Genomic DNA, 22,159 nt, shown 5'->3' with positions numbered 1-22,159 from the left:
AGCACACCTTCCGGTATTAATTGCTGATTGCCTAGGAGAGGAGAAACCGCTCCCCCTCCAATACAGCCACTGATGACCAAAACAGCAACAGTCACAAATTGCCCTGCCCCTTAATCTTGGTTGATGTGTCAACAATCACCTGCAAGTTATGAGCAGTCAGCAGTTCACACACCAAGTAGGCTACTGGGAAGACAGGCAGCACTTAAAGTAGATGGCCCAAGCTAGCAAAAAGACAGTACTAAACAACTGATAGACTAAAATTATACTTATCACTCCTGGAGATATCAGGAGTCCTCTAGCTATAGAATAAAGTGCTGCCAAAGGTGTGCCCGGCACTTACAGTTTCCCCTAACCAACCACCACTCACAACAATAGAGCAGTTGTGACTAATTAGTTTAAAATGGCCTCTTCGCCTTGTTTCATCTCCTTCACCTGCACTTATGTACAGTATATTTGGCTTTCACCTATCCTTTGTTTTAAGACCGCTAAAGGAGATGAGGATAGGTTAAGGGGAAGGGAGGGAGGACAGGTAAGAGTGGAGAGGAAGCCACTTTAGTCTATTGAAATGCTTATAGAACACATACACTATAGATAATCATCTTATCCCATTACCACCTGCTACTGAGCTCTTCTATTTGTTCAATAATGTTTTTATTGTTCTCTAATTCATGTGTGATTGGGGAAACTCCGAAAGACACTCATTTGTGTGTTCGTGTCTGAGAGTGTGTGTGTGTGTGTGTGTGTGTGTGTGTGTGTGTGTGTGTGTGTGTGTGTGTGTGTGTGTGTCAGGGGGATTTCCAAATAGAAGTAGAGGTGCTAGAATCACACGCATGTTCCCTCAGACAAGCATGCTGTTTAAACATGACCCAAGCTGACACACAATGGGATATCCCCACTATTACACACACACACCACTTCTAATATAAATATCTCTCACTCAATATGGCCTCCTGCACTATTTAATAGAGACATTGTTTATAGACCTGACATACAGCATAACGCAGTAGCTTGCTACAAGCAACTTCTCAGACTCTTAAGTCAGAAAGAAAAAGGCCTGCAATGAAACTATGAATACGGCTGCTCGGAAATCTTGTTAAGCATGCAGAGAATAACAAAATAATTCATAAATCTGGGCCAAATGGCTGGAAATGCCCCCTTAAAATGGAACCTTTACATGTGTAAAAGGGACCGTAATAGCACACTGTACGCAATGTGAAATGGAAAGCTGAACATAAAGCTTAGGCTGGAAAAAGTTGAAACTGTCGTTAGGGTGAAAACAAGCTGTATAAATAGCCATAGCAGACTCTTGTTCTCTCTCGTTCTCTGCTATTGTTCTCGTTCTCTCTCTCTCTCTCTCTCTCTCTCTCTCTCTCTCTCTCTCTCTCTCTCTCTCTCTCTCTCTCTCTCTCTCTCTCTCTCTCTCTCTCTCTCTCTCTCTCTCTCTCTCTCTCTCCCCCCCCCCCCCCCCCCCCCATTGTGGTCCTCTGTAGCTCAATTGGTAGAGCATGGCGCTTGTAACGCCAGGGTAGTGGGTTCGATCCCCGGGACCACCCATATGTAAAAATGTATGCACACATGACTGTAAGTCGCTTTGGATAAAAGTGTCTGCTAAATGGCATATTATTTTATTATTTATCTCCCTCCCTCTCTCTTTCTCTCTCTCATGTCAAACACACTCTCATCAGAAACAGCAAACACACACGTTCCCGGCTGCATTGACAGAGGTCATCCCAATCAATTTTCCTCATGTCTGACCTTTGACCTGTAGTGGAAGTTCCGCAGAGGTCAGCATAGGGTGTGTGTGTGTGTGAGAGAGAGGTCAGATTAGGGTCCCTGAGGTGAAACTGTTTTTCCTCCAAACACAGCGCACCACTCTGCCTTTTATCTCTCTCTTTTATCTGAATGTGATTAACTACAGTATTTATTTTTCCTCACCACCTCTTCCTCCCATCACCCACTCCTCCTCTCCTTCTTCCCTTGTCACTCCTCTTCTACCACTCCTCTCCTCCGCCCCACGATTCCTACTCCCCAACTTCCTCTTCCTTACCCCTCTCCTCCCTTATTCCTCCTCCTCCTCCTCCTCCTCCTCCTCCTCGTCCTCTCCCATCCTCTTCTCTCCTCCTCCCCTCCTCCTAGCTCAGTGTCTGACCATGGCCAGCGGTGCAGTGTAGCGCTCAGTCCAGAGGCGCACTCGCGTGTGTGTGTTTGAGTGTGTGTGTGTGAGGGTGATTGATGATGATGATGGTGAAGAGGGTCTGGTCACACACCCTAGAGACACAACGCTTTCCAAGGCTGTCAGATGAAGAGATACTCTCAAAGCCATTATAAACAAAGACACACACACACACAAAAACACACACAAACACAAACACCATTTTTTTCCATGACCAAACCACATCTCAGCTCTTACGTCTCATTATTAGGTAATTATTGATGGAGCTAACAGACACCTTTATTTATCATATCAGGCCATCCAAGTTGGCATCCACCACCTGTTTTCACCTAACCTGTTTTTACCTCAGTTCATATAGAGGAGAGTGTGCTCAGTTTGACGGGCATGTTGTGTCCACATTGTTCTGATTCAGCCACAGCTATAGCACTGCCAGGGACTTGGCACCATGCCTCTGTAAGGAAATAGAGAACAGCCATAAAGTGTTTATCAGAGTTAGAATTACAAGGCCTCTCTCTGGTTGTTGTTCCTTATTCTCCTCCTCGACAGGGTGCCTGCTCTATAAGAAGTAGCACATGGTATTTAGCCCTGACTGGGTGGGTGTGTGTGTGTGTGGGTGTGTGTGTGCGTGGGTGTGTGTGTGTGTGGGTGTGTGTGTGGGTGTTTGTGTGTTTAGCCTGGCTACATTGGCGAAAGGGCTTGGCTGTGTTTACCCCGCCTGTCACAGGCACTCACTGGGGATAGATGCTTCTGACTGATTGACCTTAGAATGTGGACGCAGACTGTAGCTGAAGCTATTAGCATTTAGCATAGCATAGTCTAGCATATCACTAACCTTAGCCTAGCTTTAGCCGTAGCCTAGCCATGGCCTAGCAAAGACATTGCGATTGAGAGGGGAACAGTCGTAACTGCGTGCCTCAAGACCTTAATTAGCCCACTGAGCTAAAGCCTAGGCTATAGCTCTGGGAGCCAACACAAGTCTTCAGGTACCGGAGAAGTTCTCTCATCAAGTGAGCATGGCTCAGTGAACCAGCTCTACTACAGTACTCTGCTGCTTGCCTGCCTGCCTGTCTGCAGAGACGTCATGGCGTTTGTCTGTGTGGGTTAACCTCACTGTTCCCAGGGCTCTGTCTGGCTAGACTCAGGCCTGAGGAAAACCTCTGTATGATTCATTACTGCCTCCTGACTACATCACAAAGGGGGGAAAAGTCCATTGATATCATACAGTAGAACACAGCTACAGCCTGGGTGAATAAGCTAAACATGCTAGCTTTGATTATAACTGGCTGTGAGACTAGCAGGGAGACACGTTACAACTAAGCATAGGAAGGCCTGCCCTTTGGGATTCAGGTCTGTATTTTGTTATGTGTTCTGCGGAAAATACACAGTACATGCAGAAAATGTTATGCAAATTGCATTTGACTGATTGATTGATTGATTGTCCCCAACAGGACGATGAGGAGGGCATCTGGGCATGACCGTCACCATGGGAACTGAAGCTCCACTCACGAGGGGTGAGTGACTGTAATGTTCTTCATTTCATCTTCTCCAACATCATCCTCCTCTTTTCATCATCTACCTGGGGTATCTGACCCTGGGGTATCTGACCCTGGGGTATCTGTGTGACTAACACAAATCAGGGGCATTGGGGACATTGAGGTGCATGGTGCCAAATAACAAGCTAGCTAGTTGCACTAGAATTGAGATTCATAAGCACAGCACCTACTGATTGTACGTTTTGGTTGTGACCACAATACCCACATGATTGTTCAGCTCTGACTGAGGGGAATGTACAGCAATACAGGCAGCTCTCTTTACAGCCCCTCATGACTTTCAGAGGACTAAAACTGTGTGTGTGTTTGTGTGCGTGCGTGTGCACGTGTGTGCGTACGGGCAAATGTGTGTCTGTGCTTGTTTTGTAGTGGTTGCCTGTAATGAAGTTTCTTTACAGCCCCTTCTGATTTTAATGGTCCTAAATTGATGGAGTTGACATGAAGGTTTACTGTTCTGCAGCTATGTAGCGGCTGCGGTTGATGTACAGTATATCTGCTGAGCCTGCTGTATGTGTGTTACCTGGTGGTATTAATCCTAACTGCGTTCTCCAGCCGACCAGCCGACCAGACTAAAGGCTCTGAGGTGATAAAAACGACAAGAGTGAGAAAAACCAGAGATGGACAAGTTTCTCCCCCTCTTTCTCTCCCCCCACCTCTCTCTCTCACTCTCGCACTCTCTCTCTCTCTCTCTCTCTCTCTCTCTCTCTCTCTCTCTCTCTCTCTCTCGCTCTCTCTCTCTCTCTTGCTCTCTCTCTGTTGCTCTCTCTCTCTCTCTCTCTCTCTCTCTCTCTCTCTCGCTCTCGCTCTCTCTCTCTCTCTTGCTCTCTCTCTGTTGCTCTCTCTCTCTCTCTTGCTCTCTCTCTCTCTTGCTCTCTCTCTCTCTCGTGCTCTCTCTCTCTCTCTCTCTCTCTCTTTTTTTTCTCTCTCTCTTTTTTCTCTCTCTCTCTTTTTTCCAATCACACACATGCAGGCTAGTAAAGTTTTACCTTGGTACTCCACCCCGGTGTGTGGCTGGTTAATTAGAAAGGTGCACAGCCCAGTCATGAAGATTTGTATTTTTAGGTGAAAAAGCATTAAGTGAAGAATGTCATAAAGGTTAATACCTTGTTCCTCTGTTATATCAGAGCCCCCATAGACAACAAAATACCTTGTTACTCTTTTATATCAGAGCCCCCATAGACAACAAAATACCTTGTTCCTCTTTTATATCAGAGCCCCCATAGACAACAAAATACTTTGTTCCTCTTTTATATCAGAGCCCCCATAGACAAAAAAAATACCTTGGCTTTATAATGGGATTGTGTGCATACCTGGTGTGTAGGCTATATAGGTGTGTTTGTGTGTGTGTGTGTGTGTGTGTGTGTGTGTGTGTGTGTGTGTGTGTGTGTGTGCATACCTAGTGTGTGTGTTTTACTGTGGTGAAAACTGTGGTGTGTAGGATCAGACTACATAATCCACTCCATGTGTTCAGAGAATGCAGCAGTGTCAAGATTCACCTAAAGAAAACTACTTCTCTCTTTCTCTCCCTCCATCTTTCTCTTCCTCCATCTTTCTCTCCCTCCATCTTTCTCTCCCTCCATCTTTCCCTCCTTCTCTCCCTCCATCTTTCTCTCCCTCCATCTTTATCTTTCCCTCCTTCTCTCCCTCCATCTTTCTCTCCCTCCATCTTTCCCTCCTTCTCTCCCTCCATCTTTCTCTCCCTCCATCTTTCTCTCCCTCCATCTTTCTCTCCCTCCATCTTTCTCTTTCCCTCCTTCTCTCCCTCCATCTTTCTCTTTCCCTCCTTCTCTCTCCCGTCATCTTCTCTCTCCTCGCTTCTCTCCATCTCCCATTCCTCTGCAGTATCCTCCCTTTTCCTGCCAGTGTAGATCTGAAGAGTAATCTATCAGTATGAAAGAGGAGCTATATTCACCAGTACAGTCTCTCCAATCAAGTATTAACTCAAAGTGTGTGTTTGTGTGTGTTTTTGACTGTGTGCTCTCACAGTATCAGAAGCCCTAACCTCCTTCCACTATTCTCTTGATACCACAGGCGGCCTGTGGCACCTTAATTGGGCTAATGGCTGGAACAGAATCAATGGAATGCTATCGAACACATCAAACACATGGTGTCCATGTGTTTGATGCCATTCCATTTACTCCATTCCAGCCATTATTATGAGCCGTCCTCCCCTCAGCAGCCTCCTGTACCTGATACTCTCCCCCTTTCTCCCCCTCTCTTCCTCTCTCCTCCTCTCTCCCAGTGCATCTTATCCCAACCTAATAGAATAAGCCAGCCCCATTAGCCCTTAGCGCTAGCTGTTATCAGTGGGACTCATCTATCCGCTGCTGTTATTCTGGGGGTGCTAGGCGCGCAACCGGCTAACGTTTATTAGCCTTTCTCTATGAGGGAACACATGGGAGCCATTTAGCAGTGTGTAGCTGTAGCGTAGTAAGGCAATTCCTAATCCTCATATCCTGTCTCAGAATGAGCCACCGTTTAATGAGAAAACAAAGATGACAGGACTGATAGACACAATGTTTGTGTGTGTGTGCGTGCGTTTGTGTGTGCGTGTGTGTGTGCATGTGTGTGTGTGTGTAGTGTGTGTGTGCGTATGTGTGTGTGTGCCTGTGTGATATTTTGCCATTGTTAAATGCCTGGACAACAGAAGGCAAACACAACTGCTCCCTTCTGATTGGAGGGTTGGGCTTCAGTATGACCAGGCGTTGACTCTGATTGGTTTTAAGGGGTTCTGTGTATTCTGGCATTGACTCTGATTGGTGGTTAGGGGTTCTGTGTATCCAGGCATTGACTCTGATTGGTGTTTAGGCCCAAGCGAAAAAACATAATATTTTAATAATATACTTCAAATACGAAATGTAATTTTCTATTATAGCGTATATACTATAAATACACTGCTCAAAAAAATAAAGGGAACACTAAAATAACACATCCTAGATCTGAATGAATGAAATAATCTTATTAAATACTTTTTTCTTTACATAGTTGAATGTGCTGACAACAAAATCACACAAAAATTATCAATGGAAATCAAATTTATCAACCCATGGAGGTCTGGATTTGGAGTCACCCTCAAAATGAAAGTGGAAAACCACACTACAGGCTGATCCAACTTTGATGTAATGTCCTTAAAACAAGTCAAAATGAGGCTCAGTAGTGTGTGTGGCCTCCATGTGCCTGTATGACCTCCCTACAACGCCTGGGCATGCTCCTGATGAGGTGGCGGATGGTCTCCTGAGGGATCTCCTTCCAGACCTGGACTAAAGCATCCGCCAACTCCTGGACAGTCTGTGGTGCAACGTGGCGTTGGTGGATGGAGCGAGACATGATGTCCCAGATGTGCTCAATTGGATTCAGGTCTGGGGAACGGGCGGGCCAGTCCATAGCATCAATGCCTTCCTCTTGCAGGAACTGCTGACACACTCCAGCCACGTGAGGTCTAGCATTGTCTTGCATTAGGAGGAACCCAGGGCCAACCGCACCAGCATATGGTCTCACAAGGGGTCTGAGGATCTCATCTCGGTACCTAATGGCAGTCAGGCTACCTCTGGCGAGCACATGGAGGGCTGTGCGGCCCCCCAAAGAAATGCCACCCCACACCATGACTGAACCACCGCCAAACCGGTCATGCTGGAGGATGTTGCAGGCAGCAGAACGTTCTCCACGGCGTCTCCAGACTCTGTCACGTCTGTCACGTGCTCAGTGTGAACCTGCTTTCATCTGTGAAGAGCACAGGGCGCCAGTGGTGAATTTGCCAATCTTGGTGTTCTCTGGCAAATGCCAAATGTCCTGCACGGTGTTGGGCTGTAAGCACAACCCCCACCTGTGGACGTCGGGCCCTCATACCACCCTCATGGAGTCTGTTTCTGACCGTTTAAGCAGACACATGCACATTTTTGGCCTGCTGGAGGTCATTTTGCAGGGCTCTGGCAGTGCTCCTCCTGCTCCTCCTTGCACAAAGGCGGAGGTAGCAGTCCTGCTGCTGGGTTGTTGCCCTCCTACGGCCTCCTCCACGTCTCCTGATGTACTGGCCTGTCTCCTGGTAGCGCCTCCATGCTCTGGACACTACGCTGACAGACACAGCAAACCTTCTTGCCACAGCTCGCATTGATGTGCCATCCTGGATGAGCTGCACTACCTGAGCCACTTGTGTGGGTTGTAGACTCCGTCTCATGCTACCACTAGAGTGAAAGCACCACCAGCATTCAAAAGTGACCAAAACATCAGCCAGGAAGCATAGGAACTGAGAAGTGGTCTGTGGTCACCACTTGCAAAACCAGTCCTTTATTGGGGGTGTCTTGCTAATTGCCTATAATTTCCACCTGTTGTCTATTCCATTTGCACAACAGCATGTGAAATGTATTGTCAATCAGTGTTGCTTCCTAAGTGGACAGTTTGATTTCACAGAAGTGTAATTGACTTGGAGTTACATTGTGTTGTTTAAGTGTTCCCTTTATTTTTTTGAGCAGTGTATAATATCGTTCACTTCAACACACTTATTAAAAGTGTACTTTATATTCATTGTTTTTCAGTCTTCACGTATACTACTGTATGTGTTCACTATCATTAAACTTAAACACGCTCATTAAAACTGTACTTCAATTTCAAACGCTTTAATTGTAATTTCGTCAGTCCCTCCAGGATTCTGCGATCGCATAATTCAAGCAAAATCAACCAATCAGCGCATATTATGCGAGAGCTTGCAATTTTGACCAATCCCTGCAATTTTAGTGCATAAAAGGGTCCAATCAAAAGCGGGTTCGTAATTTTGACCAATTACTGCACTGTTACCGTGGAAAATGTCCCAATCCAACCACACATCAACAACGTTTTTTCCCCCTGGCCTGTCAGCGTATTCACGTGTGAAGATGATGGCTGAAAGTTGATGGCTGACAGGCAGTACAATCAACAGAAATCAATCTCATTTGCCAACAAAAATAACAGCTAAAGACCGTGCCAAACAATTTCCAAATGTTTTACATGAAAGTAGGGGGAAATTGTTTTGCACTCTGTGCAATGTTGTGCTGGAACACAAGAGAAAGTCGACAATCAACAGTCACTTCGAATCAGCAAAGCATATGAGAATGTCAGAACCGTTCCCACAGCAGCGGCAGATCACCATGACTGAAGCGGTAGCAGGGAAGACCGTGGCAAGCGCTGAAAGAATCAAGGTGAGTGGCGTTTTACTCATACTTTTACTCCGCTAACCCTGGCTTTAGTAGGGTGGTCGGCACTCTGCTCTCCCCAGTCTGTCTGTGGAGAGCGCTGCTCAAAGCACTGAGTGCAGTTTGTCAGCTTTGCCGTTTTAAACTCTCTGTAAAACTTAATATGGATCACGAAAGCACAATCTTTCTGGATTTTTAAAAAATGGTACAACTGTTTTAAAAGTACATATCAACCACAATACTCTACTTTTACGTGTTCTGTTCTCTATCTCCCTTACGACCCTTTAAGAAAAAATCACAATCTCAAGTATTTTGAAGACAACTTATGCGAAAGAAATATCGATCCTCAAATTGAAAGCGATTGATCAGCTTTGAATCTATTAATAATTTTTTTGAGAGAGAGCGAGAGAGAGAGCGTGAGTGGGAATGGGAGGTGTATCTCATGTTGATAGCAAGCCCCAAGCCTGATGGATTGGAGAGGTGTGTGTGAGTGAATGTGTGAGTGGATTATGACACACGGATATATATTTTATCTAATTAATTGGTGCAATTGTTATTTTTCAGATTTGTGAAGATTGGGTACGCACTTGCACAGCAGTCAACATGCCCCTTTCCAAAAGTGATCACCCCTCAATGAGGCAGATTCTGCTACAGGACATGTCTACCTGAAGGTGAAGGAAGAACTCAAGCAACATCTTGCAGGGAAACCAGTGGCAGTCATCTTTGATGAAACTCCAGATGTGTGTACTAAACATCCTCATCGCACCACTTGAAAAGGATACCTCGGGGAGAATTCTTGCATACCTCGCAGAGACAGTGTTTCTGGAGCAGTGCAACCATTCAACAGTTTCCATGGCGGTAGTGAAATGTCTACAAGACTACAATATATGCAATGATGACGTCATTGTCTTTGACACAGACAATGCTGCGTACATGAAGAAAGCCTACAAAGCTGCCCTTCAGTCATTGTTCCCCAACTCCATGCACATAACATGCATGACTCACATCATGAATCTGATAGAGAGTACTTTCCGCAAACCTTTTGATCAGCTGAACGCGTTCATGCTAAGTTTTTCACAGATGTTTTACCAGGCAGGGGTACGCAAAATAAGATACCTTACCTTCCTCACCACCAAACTGGAAGAGAGCAACTATGGCTCCCAATCCATGTGCAACACGCTGGAACTCATGGTTCTCAGCAGTGCAGTACCACTGAGAGCAGTTTGGCCTCTACAAGGGGTTCATAGAGATGTAAATACAGGTATGATTTAAATCTACATGCATTCTTCAATTGCTTAAGTCATTGTCATTTATATCATTGTAATTATGCAGAAAAAGTGGCCTACATTTTTTGTAAGCCGTGATGGCCTTTCACAGTGAGGATAAGTAATATTTATTATGTTACTCTTTTTTATTCCTTGTCATTCACAGGTGTGTGGCCGAAGTGCACCACAGTCTGGGGAGAAGCTCCATGAGATGCTACCAGACCAAGAGCTGGTTCAGTCAGAGCTGGTTCAGCTGAACATCATGGCAGACAAGTGCAAAGTCATCCTGCAGCTTCTCGACATCTTCCAGAGCAGACGACCCGTGACAACAAAGATCTTTCACTATTTAGAGGACTTGCAGATGAACATTGCAGCCAACAAAGAACTACAGTATGAGGCTTGTTCGCACTACTTTGACGCAGTTGATGACTTGCCCTTTGCCGTGAAAACAAAACACTGTTGAAGAGGCATACAGCAATGCAAAAGAAAAACATAAAAGTACATGTCAGATGGAAAGCCTGCCATGGAGTTCCTCCAAGAAGTTAGGGTGTTTGATCCACGTCACATTGCGTTCATGGATGACAGAATGTCCAGCTAGAAGGCTATTCCAGGTACCGAGAGATTAACTGGATGCTTACTTTACCAATGTAAGAATGTGAAATGTCAGATTAATAGTAGAGAGAATGATTTATTTCAGCTTTTATTTCTTTCATCACATTCCCAGTGGGTCAGAAGTTTACATACACTCAATTAGTATTTGGTAGCATTGCCTTTTTGTTTAACTTGGGTCAAATGTTTCGGGTATCCTTCCACAAGCTTCCCACAATAAGTTGGGTGAATTTTGGCCCATTCCTCCTGACAGAGCTGGTGTAACTGAGTCAGGTTTGTAGGCCTCCATGCTCGCACACGCTTTTTCAGTTCTGCCCACAAATCTTCTATAGGATTGAGGTCAGGGCTTTGTGATGGCCACTCCAATACCTTGACTTTGTTGTCCTTTTTGCCATTTTGCCACAACTTTGGAAGTATGTTTGGGGTCATTGTCCATTTGGAAGACCCATTTGCGACCAAGCTTGAACTTCCTGACTGATGTCTTGAGCTGTTGCTTCAATATATCCACATAATTTTCCTTCCTCATGATGCCATCTATTTTGTGAAGTGCACCAGTCCCTCCTGCAGCAAAGCACCCCCACAGCATGATGCTGCCACCCCCGTGCTTCACGGTTGGGATGGTGTTCTTCTGCTTGCAAGAGACACCCCTTTTTCCTCCAAACATAACGATGGTCATTATGGGCAAACAGTTCTATTTTTGTTTCATCAGACCGGAGGACATTTCTCCAAAACGTATGATCTTTGTCCCCATGTGCAGTTGCAAACCGTAGTCTGGCTTTTTTATGGCGGTTTTGGAGCAGTGGCTTCTTCCTTGCTGAGCGGCCTTTCAGGTTATGTCGATATAGGACTCATTTTACTGTGGATATAGATACTTTTGTACCCGTTTCCTCCAGCATCTTCACAAGGTCCGTTGCTGTTGTTCTGGGATTGATTTGCACTTTTCGCACCAAAGTACGTTCATCTCTAGGAGACAGAACGCGTCTCCTTCCTGAGAGGTATGATGGCTGCGTGGTCCCATGGTGTTTATACTTGCGTACTATTGTTTGTACAGATGAACGTGGTACCTTCAGGTGTTTGGAAATTGCTCCCAAAGATTAACCAGACTTGTGGAGGTCTACAATTTTGTTTCTTAGGTTTTGGCTGATTTCTTTAGATTTTCCCATGGTGTCAAGCAAAGAGGCACTGAGTTTGAAGGTAGGCCTTGAAATACATCCACAGGTACACCTCCAATTGACTCAAATGATGTCAATTAGCCTATCAGAAGCTTCTAAAGCCATGACATCATGTTTAAAGGCACAGTCAACTTAGTGTATGTAAACTTCTGACCCACTGGAATTGTGATACAGTGAATTATAAGTGAAATAATCTGTCTGTAAACAATTGTTGGAAAAATTACTTGTGTCATGCACAAAGTAGATGTCCTAACCGATTTGCCAAAACTATAGTTTGTTAACAAGAAATGTGTGGAGTGGTTGAAAAACAAGTTTTAATGACTCCAACCTAAGTGTATGTAAACTTCCGACTTCAACTATAGCTGTTTGTTCAGGAAAATAAACAAAATTGAGCACTTTAAATGTTTCTAATTGTTTTTGTATTATGTATTCTGCTTAAAATCGTCCTAAAACTGAGCACATAATACTTTTTATTGCTTTATATGAAATTAATGTGAAAGAAAACATGTATCGCAGAATTTCAGAAAAGCAAAATCCTGGAGGGACTGTTTAGTATATTCATTCAAAATACACTTGGAGTTGTTTTTAAGTTGAAGCATTGATTTTAAAAGAATATGAAACTCTGCTTGTGAGGTGTCAAGTACACTATAAGTATACAGTGCCTTGTAAAAGTATTCATACCCCTTATATTTCTTCAAATGTTATTGTGTTACTAAGTGGGATTAACCCTTTGACGCGTACCAACACATGATCATTCTACAGTGGTCCCTGCAGTGTATGCTCAAACCGGTGTGATTAGAATGCTTATTTAGAACGTCCAGTTTCGATTGATGCAACAGTCAGCGTTTGAGCTGGCAATACAGTTTTTTTCACAGAAACATTTTGCAAAAACACAGTCCTTACAACGTTATGTCCTGAGTGTGCCAGTTTATTTTTGGATGCAATGTTCAGACATTCACAGAAGTAGCGACAGCATAACACAATCATCCAAACCTGAAAATGTAGGCTACATTAGTCCTAGCGCTAACTGAGGAAAGATTGACCTAACACAAGCGGTCATATTTTAACTCTCGGCTGACAGAAACCATAATATGAATTAGCTAATAGAAATTACTATTTACAATTCATCACATCATGGGTGAGCTCGCCATTGATCGAAATAACTGAGTAAAACCCTTTCTAGAAATCGAAAATAATCTGATGATGGGTAGTTTGTGCGCGCCACCATGTTTTTTGTTTTTTCGGGTCAACTAAAGATAAGAAGAGGAGATAAGATGAGTTTGGTCTGTTTGCAGTATGCATGTTGAAGGGGGTGTGCCGTCAACCATCATTCACTTCCTTTCATTCACTTCCGGAAGTTTTCTCGAAAGATGAGTGAACCAACCCTCACCTCATTTTTTTATAACATCTTTGGTCTGACAGACGTTTACGTGACACCCAGAATGCATTGTATAATGTCAACAAACATGGTGCCACACAGCTGGCAAGTAGCTTAGCATTAGATCATCATAATCAGTACAACCTTCAAAAAAGTATTTTACACACATCATTACAATCTATGCAAGAATCGGAATGCATGATTTGCCACCAGTACTTGAAAACATGTGAATAAAACAGTAAATACATTATGCTCCATACATACAGTGGGGAGAACAAGTATTTGATACATATTTTACATTTACATTAACATTTGATACACTGCCGATTTTGCAGGTTTTCCTACTTACAAAGCATGTAGAGGTCTGTAATTTTTATCATAGGTACACTTCAACTGTGAGAGACGGAATCTAAAAAAATCCAGAAAATCACATTGTATGATTTTAAAGTAATTAATTAGCATTTTATTGCATGACATAAGTATTTGATACATCAGAAAAGCAGAACTTAATATTTGGTACAGAAACCTTTGTTTGCAATTACAGAGATCATACGTTTCCTGTAGGTCTTGACCAGGTTTGCACACACTGCAGCAGGGATTTTGGCCCACTCCTCCATACAGACCTTCTCCAGATCCTTCAGGTTTCGGGGCTGTCGCTGGGCAATACGGACTTTCAGCTCCCTCCAAAGATTTTCTATTGGGTTCAGGTCTGGAGACTGGCTAGGCCACTCCAGGACCTTGAGATGCTTCTTACGGAGCCACTCCTTAGTTGCCCTGGCTGTGTGTTTCGGGTCGTTGTCATGCTGGAAGACCCAGCCACGACCCATCTTCAATGCTCTTACTGAGGGAAGGAGGTTGTTGGCCAAGATCTCGCGATACATGGCCCCATCCATCCTCTCCTCAATACGGTGCAGTCGTCCTGTCCCCTTTGCAGAAAAGCATCCCCAAAGAATGATGTTTCCACCTCCATGCTTCATGGTTGGGATGGTGTTCTTGGGGTTGTACTCATCCTTCTTCTTCCTCCAAACACGGCGAATGGAGTTTAGACCAAAAAGCTCTATTTTTGTCTCATCAGACCACATGACCTTCTCCCATTCCTCCTCTGGATCATCCAGATGGTCATTGGCAAACTTTAGACGGGCCTGGACATGTGCTGGCTTGAGCAGGGGGACCTTGCGTGCGCTGCAGGATTTTAATCCATGACGGCGTAGTGTGTTACTAATGGTTTTCTTTGAGACTGTGGTCCCAGCTCTCTTCAGGTCATTGACCAGGTCCTGCCGTGTAGTTCTGGGCTGATCCCTCACCTTCCTCATGATCATTGATGCCCCACGAGGTGAGATCTTGCATGGAGCCCCAGACAGAGGGTGATTGACCGTCATCTTGAACTTCTTCCATTTTCTAATAATTGCGCCAACAGTTGTTGCCTTCTCACCAACCTGCTTGCCTATTGTCCTGTAGCCCATCCCAGCCTTGTGCAGGTCTACAATTTTATCCCTGATGTCCTTACACAGCTCTCTGGTCTTGGCCATTGTGTAGAGGTTGGAGTCTGTTTGATTGAGTGTGTGGACAGGTGTCTTTTATACAGGTAACAAGTTCAAACAGGTGCAGTTAATACAGGTAATGAGTGGAGAACAGGAGGGCTTCTTAAAGAAAAACTAACAGGTCTGTGAGAGCCGGAATTCTTACTGGTTGGTAGGTGATCAAATACTTATGTCATGCAATAAAATGCAAATTAATTATTTAAAAATCATACAATGTGATTTTTGGATTTTTGTTTTAGATTCCGTCCCTCACAGTTGAAGTGTACCTATGATACAAATTACAGACCTCTACATGCTTTGTAAGTAAGAAAACCTGCAAAATTCGCAGTGTATCAAATACTTGTTCTCCCCACTGTACATACATATATACATACATACATTCATATGGTGTGCTACAGTAGAAACGACAACACGATATACTGAAAATAAGGCACTTACGTTGATAGGAACGCACACATGTTCAAAGTTATTGTTTGTAAGGAAAACAACAATGAAGGCAATGCGGGTGCCAGCCAGAAAATGTGCCAAGGGGAAAAGTTTGTGCTAGACTGTGCAAATGTCTTGTGCTCTCATCGAAAAGAAAAGTTTGTCCGGTTCAGTAAAGCCTCAAACATAAATTGTCCGCAACAGTGAAATTAATTACTTCTATGTAGCCCATTTCAAACAGTTTATTTTCTAAACTGTTGTTAGAAAATAAAACTTGTTAGAAAATCATTTCAAATTGACAAGTTGAAATATAGCCTATTAGCAGGCAGCGTGTGTCTTGGCTTGAGGGTAGCGCGGGTTAACTGTCCTGTTGCGTAACAATCACATTTTGGAACAGTGAGTGCATTCTGACATCACTAGCATAAAAAACTCACGCTGGGGCTACCGTTAGAGATATTTGAAACTCACGCGTGAAAAGGTTAAAATTGATTGAATTGTCATTTGTTGTCAAAAATGAACTCAAAATACTCTGTAATATCAAAGTGAAAGAAAAATGTAACTACAAGAATAAATTATTTCAGGAGTAACATTTGGCTTAACAAATCACATAATATGTTACATGGACTCTGTGTGAAAAATAGGGGTTGACATGATTTTTTAATGACTAACCTTTACTCTGCCCTCTATACGTACAACGTCTGTAAGGTCCCTCATTCAAGTATTGAATTTCAAGCACAGATTCAACTACAAAGACCAGGGAGCCTTTCGATAGCCTCATAAAAAGGGCACTGATTGGTAGATCAGTAGCAATATCAAATCAGACATTGATATCTCTTTAAGCATGGTCAAGTTAATAATTATGCTGTGGATTATGTATTAAACCACCCAGACACATTACATTTACATTTACATTTACGTCATTTAGCAGACGCTCTTATCCAGAGCGACTTACAAATTGGTGCATTCACCCTATAGCCAGTGGGATAACCACTTTACATAGTTTTTTTTTTTTTCTTTTTTTTTTTTGGGGGGGGGGGGGTGGGGGGGGTAGAAGGATTACTTTATCCTATCCCAGGTATTCCTTAAAGAGGTGGGGTTTCAAATGTCTCCGGAAGGTGGTGAGTGACTCCGCTGTCCTGGCGTCGTGAGGGAGCTTGTTCCACCATTGGGGTGCCAGAGCAGCGAACAGTTTTGACTGGGCTGAGCGGGAACTATGCTTCCGCAGAGGAAGGGGAGCCAGCAGGCCAGAGGTGGATAAACGCAATGCCCTCGTTTGGGTGTAGGGACTGATCAGAGCCTGAAGGTACGGAGGTGCCGTTCCCCTCACTGCTCCATAGGCAAGCACCATGGTCTTGTAACGGATGCGAGCTTCAACTGGAAGCCAGTGGAGTGTGCGGAGGAGGGGGGTGACGTGAGAGAACTTGGGAAGGTTGAACACCAGACGGGCTGCGGCATTCTGGATGAGTTGTAGGGGTTTAATGGCACAGGCAGGGAGCCCAGCCAACAGCGAGTTGCAGTAATCCAGACGGGAGATGACAAGTGCCTGGATTAGGACCTGTGCCGCTTCCTGTGTAAGGCAGGGTCGTACTCTCCGAATGTTGTAGAGCATGAACCTGCAGGATCGGGTCACCGCCTTGATGTTAGCGGAGAACGACAGGGTGTTGTCCAGGGTCACGCCAAGGCTCTTCGCACTCTGGGAGGAGGACACAACGGAGTTGTCAACCGTGATGGCGAGATCATGGAACGGGCAGTCCTTCCCCGGGAGGAAGAGCAGCTCCGTCTTGCCAGGGTTCAGCTTGAGGTGGTGATCCGTCATCCATACTGATATGTCTGCCAGACATGCAGAGATGCGATTCGCCACCTGGTTATCAGAAGGGGGAAAGGAGAAGATTAGTTGTGTATCGTCAGCGTAGCAATGATAGGAGAGGCCATGTGAGGATATGACAGAGCCAAGTGACTTGGTGTATAGGGAGAAAAGGAGAGGGCCTAGAACTGAGCCCTGGGGGACACCAGTGGTGAGAGCACGTGGTGCGGAGACAGCTTCTCGCCACGCCACTTGGTAGGAGCGACCGGTCAGGTAGGACGCAATCCAGGAGTGAGCCGCGCCGGAGATGCCCAGCTCGGAGAGGGTGGAGAGGAGGATCTGATGGTTCACAGTATCAAAGGCAGCAGACAGGTCTAGAAGGACAAGAGCAGAGGAGAGAGAGTTAGCTTTAGCAGTGCGGAGAGCCTCCGTGACACAGAGAAGAGCAGTCTCAGTTGAATGACCAGTCCTGAAACCTGACTGGTTTGGATCAAGAAGGTCATTCTGAGAGAGATAGCAAGAGAGTTGGCTAAAGACGGCACGCTCAATAGTTTTGGAAAGAAAAGAAAGAAGGGATACTGGTCTGTAGTTGTTGACATCAGTGGGATCGAGTGTTGGTTTTTTGAGAAGGGGTGCAACTCTCGCTCTCTTGAAGACGGAAGGGACATAGCCAGCGGTCAAGGATGAGTTGATCAGCGAGGTGAGGTAGGGGAGAAGGTCACCGGAGATGGTCTGGAGAAGAGAGGAGGGGATGGGGTCAAGCGGGCAGGTTGTTGGGCGGCCTGCAGTCACTAGTCGCAAGATTTTATCTGGAGAGAGAGGGGAGAAAGAAGTCAAAGCATAGGGTAGGGCAGTGTGAGCAGGACCAGCAGTGTCATTAGACTTAACAAACGAGGATCGGATGTCGTCAACCTTCTTTTCAAAGTGGTTGATCAAAGATACAGTCGTCCTTCTGAACTGAGCTGCAGGACAGGAATGAAAGTGCTCAGGGATGTTACCATGAGGCCATTGGTGATTGTAAAACAGTTAGAGTTAAATGGCTGTGATGGAAGAAAACTGAGGATGGATCAACAACACTGGAGTGAATCCACAATAATTATCTAAATGTGAAAGGAATAATTCAAATATACAGAATAAAACATAAATCTAGGCACTAAAGTGGTACTGCAAAAAAACTTTTGGGCCTAAATGCAAAGCCTTATGTTTGGGGCAAATCCAACACAACACATCACTGAGTAACTACCGCCTTATTTTCATGGTGGTGGCTGCATCATGTTATGGGTATGCTTGACATCGGCAAATACTGGGGAGTTTTTCAGGATAAAAAGAAACGGGATGGAGCCAAGCACAGGCAAAATCCCAGAGGAAAACCTGCTTCAGTCTGCTTTACAACAGACACTGGAATAGGAATTTGCTTACCAAGAAGACAGTGTGTTCCTGAGTGGCCAAGTTACAGTTTTGACTTAAATCTGATTGAAAAACTATGGCGAGATTTGAACATTACTGTCTAGCCATGAGCACCAACAGCTTGACAGAACTTGAAGAATTCAGAAAAGAATAAAGGGCTAATATTGCACAATCAAGGTGTGTAAAGCTCTTAGAGACTTACCCAAGAAGAGTCACCGCTGTAATCGCTGCCAACGGTGTTTCTAGCATGTATTGACTCAGGGAGCTGAATACCTATGCAAACAACTATATTTTAATTAATTCATTTCTATCAATATTTTTTAAGTTCCACTTTGACGTTAGAGTATGTGAAAAAATCCAAGGGGTATGAATACTTTTGCAAGGCACTGTTTCAGAGCCAATAATGAGTTTTGAAGTACTTTCTGAATTCCTATTCAGAAGAGCGCAGAGATAGTTGACAATGATAGCAATTGTTTATTCCACATAAGGAAACATGCACAGCTGAGGAACATGCTTCCTGAGAGTATACTTTTTCATATCTCAAGAAAATATATTTAAGTATACTTTCAAAAAAGTATATTTAACTTAAATGTCCACAAAATATATTTAAAGTATACTTTCAAAAACGCATTATAGTTATATATATTTTTTGCATGTTACCCAGCATCCTTTTCTGCTGCTGAAGTTTTGATTTATAATATGATATTGTTCCTCATATTTAGCTTATTCAAATGTTTTGATGTTCATGTTCGAACTGAATAATGTTGTACTTTTAATTACACATTACATATTACACATTACACATTTTATTGAAATGTCAATTTATCACCGTAATGTGAACAACTAAAGTGTGAAATGCCACTGGTGGACAGTTCTCAAAAGCATAACTGCTGCTCCAACTATGTGAATATCATGTTAACATTGGCTGAGAAGATTACATTTACATTTACGTCATTTAGCAGACGCTCTTATCCAGAGCGACTTACAAATTGGTGCATTCACCTTATGATAGCCAGTGGGACAAATGTATTTAAAATTGTTCCAATTTAGATCATTTAAAATATACTTAAGTATATTTATCACAGATATACTTAAATATATTAAAATATGTTAATGAAGTATGATTTAAGTATATTAAAACAAAAACAGTTCCGCTTGGGAGGGTGTATCCAGGCATTGACTCAGATTGGTGTTTAGGGTATATTCAGGCATTGACTCTGATTGGTGGTCAGTGGTTCTGTGTGTCCGTGTGTTGATTGTGGATGTTGTGTTTTCTCTCCTGGCCTGGGAATCTCCCTGTAATGAAATAAGAATGTCACTCTGGAAGGAGAACAAGAGATGGAGGGGAGAGAGAGAAAAGGTTTGGAAGGAGGAGAGAGAAGGAGAGTGGAAGAGGGAAAAATAGGTTCTGGAAATGTTATGCTTTTATCCCACCGGGAAGTTATTTGAACTGAATTAAGTGAAATAAGCTGAAGGGCTTTCCAAGCCTGAGCAGAAATATTTGTGTGCTGGAAAGAGAGAGGCCTCATTCAGGTTACAGGAGAGGAGAAGGGTTCTCTAAGGAGTAAATAGTAAGTAATAGATGTGTTCAGACCTTCCGTCAGCTGACTTTGAAGTCTCTTGTTTTGGTTTCTCCCCCATCCTTCGTCCCTGTGTCCCGTGTGTGTTAACGTGGTACTCAGCGGCCCTCTTTGGTCACCACTCACCCGTTCTATGAAGGGTCATGAGAGGTTGTTGACCCTGGCCATCCCTCAGCGGCCTGTCAGCCTGGCCAGGCTATGGGGTCAGGGGTTTTCACTATGGTCTGGGGGTCAAAGGTAATATCACAGTCCTAAAGTGGAGAAGAGAGGGGTCAATGCCTCTACACAACACAGTAAAACACCTGAGTTTACCACTATATCTAGGCATAGGACTTTGCTATAACACCTGACCTAACGTCTACACCTGAGTTTACCACAGTATCTAGACATTTGCTATAACACCTGAGTTTACCACTGTATCTAGACATAGGACTTTGCTATAACACCTGAGTTTACCACTGTATCTAGACATAGGACTTTGCTATAACACCTGAGTTTACCACTGTATCTAGACATTGGACTTTGCTATAACACCTGAGTTTACCACTATATCTAGACATAGGACTTTGCTATAACACCTGACTTAACGTCTACACCTGAGTTTACCACTGTATCTAGACATAGGACTTTGCTATAACACCTGACTTAACGTCTACACCTGAGTTTACCACTGTATCTAGACATAGGACTTTGCTATAACACCTGACTTAACGTCTACACCTGAGTTTACCACTATATCTAGACATAGGACTTTGCTATAACACCTGAGTTTACCACTATATCTAGACATAGGACTTTGCTATAACACCTGACTTAACATCTACACCTGAGTTTACCACTATATCTAGACATAGGACTTTGCTATAACACCTGAGTTTACCACTATATCTAGACATCGGACTTTGCTATAACACCTGAGTTTACCACTATATCTAGACATAGGACTTTGCTATAACACCTGAGTTTACCACTATATCTAGACATTGGACTTTGCTATAACATCTGAGTTTACCCCTATATCTAGACATAGGACTTTGCTATAACACCTGAGTTTACCACTATATCTAGACATAGGACTTAGCTATAACACCTGACTTAACGTCTACACCTGAGTTTACCACTATATCTAGACATAGGACTTTGCTATAACACCTGACTTAACGTCTACACCTGAGTTTACCACTATATCTAGACATAGGACTTTGCTATAACACCTGAGTTTACCACTATATCTAGACATAGGACTTTGCTATAACACCTGAGTTTACCACTGTATCTAGACATAGGACTTTGCTATAACATCTGAGTTTACCACTGTATCTAGACATAGGACTTTGCTATAACACCTGACTTAACGTCTACACCTGAGTTTACCACTATATCTAGACATAGGACTTTGCTATAACACCTGAGTTTACCACTATATCTAGACATAGGACTTTGCTATAACATCTGAGTTTACCACTGTATCTAGACATAGGACTTTGCTATAACACCTGACTTAACGTCTACACCTGAGTTTAACAGAACAAGCCTGTTTTCACTAACATCTGAACTACTCCCAAATTCCTCACAGCACCACAGCAGTATTTCATCAGACTGCCGTTTGCTCAGACATCTTCACTATGATCACTCCTTTACACACCTGATTTTTCTTCAATGCTGCAAGACTGCATCTTCAGCTTAACGCTTACCTGTCTGTGCTGTGCTGTGCGCGCGCGCGTGCGTGCGCGTGGGTGTCTAGAAGTACTGTAGGTAATTGAAGCCCTCTTTAAATAAGTGTTGGACAAGCAGCAATTTATTCCCTTTGTTCCTGCCAGTGTCTTAGAGGTGTAGAGAGACGAGACCTGCGGAGGCATCAGCGGAGGGAGGGAGGGAGGGAGGGAGGGAGGGAGGGAGGGAGGGAGGGAGGAGTTTAGCACACAGACATGTTTCTTGGTGTTGTTGTTTTGTGATTTTATTAAAGTGATGATGTAAAAGAAAAGAGAGACTGTGCCTACATACAGCAGTTGTAGCTGGTGTGAGTTAGACTCCTGCTGTATGAGTCAGTGTTATTTCATACCCAGAACATGGTCATTACATATTACCA

General features: G+C 43.8%; 1 protein-coding gene across 1 annotated transcript in view; it reads left to right on the top strand.

Moving 5' to 3' along the window:
* LOC311122018 (ERC protein 2-like) overlaps positions 1–22,159 on the top strand; it is a gene marked incomplete at its 5' end in the record, with an annotated part of 94,433 nt that overhangs the window by 12,673 nt on the left and 59,601 nt on the right. Inside the window, one exon of the mRNA XM_084196446.1 lies at positions 3,622–3,684. Within this exon, the coding sequence (XP_084052572.1) occupies positions 3,622–3,648 (27 nt within the window). The remainder of the gene's footprint in view (positions 1–3,621; positions 3,685–22,159) is intronic.

This window comes from Coregonus lavaretus, assembly GCF_964263955.1.
Source record: "Coregonus lavaretus genome assembly, contig: HAP1_SCAFFOLD_822, whole genome shotgun sequence".
Classification (NCBI taxonomy): domain Eukaryota; kingdom Metazoa; phylum Chordata; class Actinopteri; order Salmoniformes; family Salmonidae; genus Coregonus; species Coregonus lavaretus.
The sequence above is the reverse complement of the archived record's forward strand: the minus strand, read 5'-3'. Positions and strand labels throughout refer to the sequence as shown.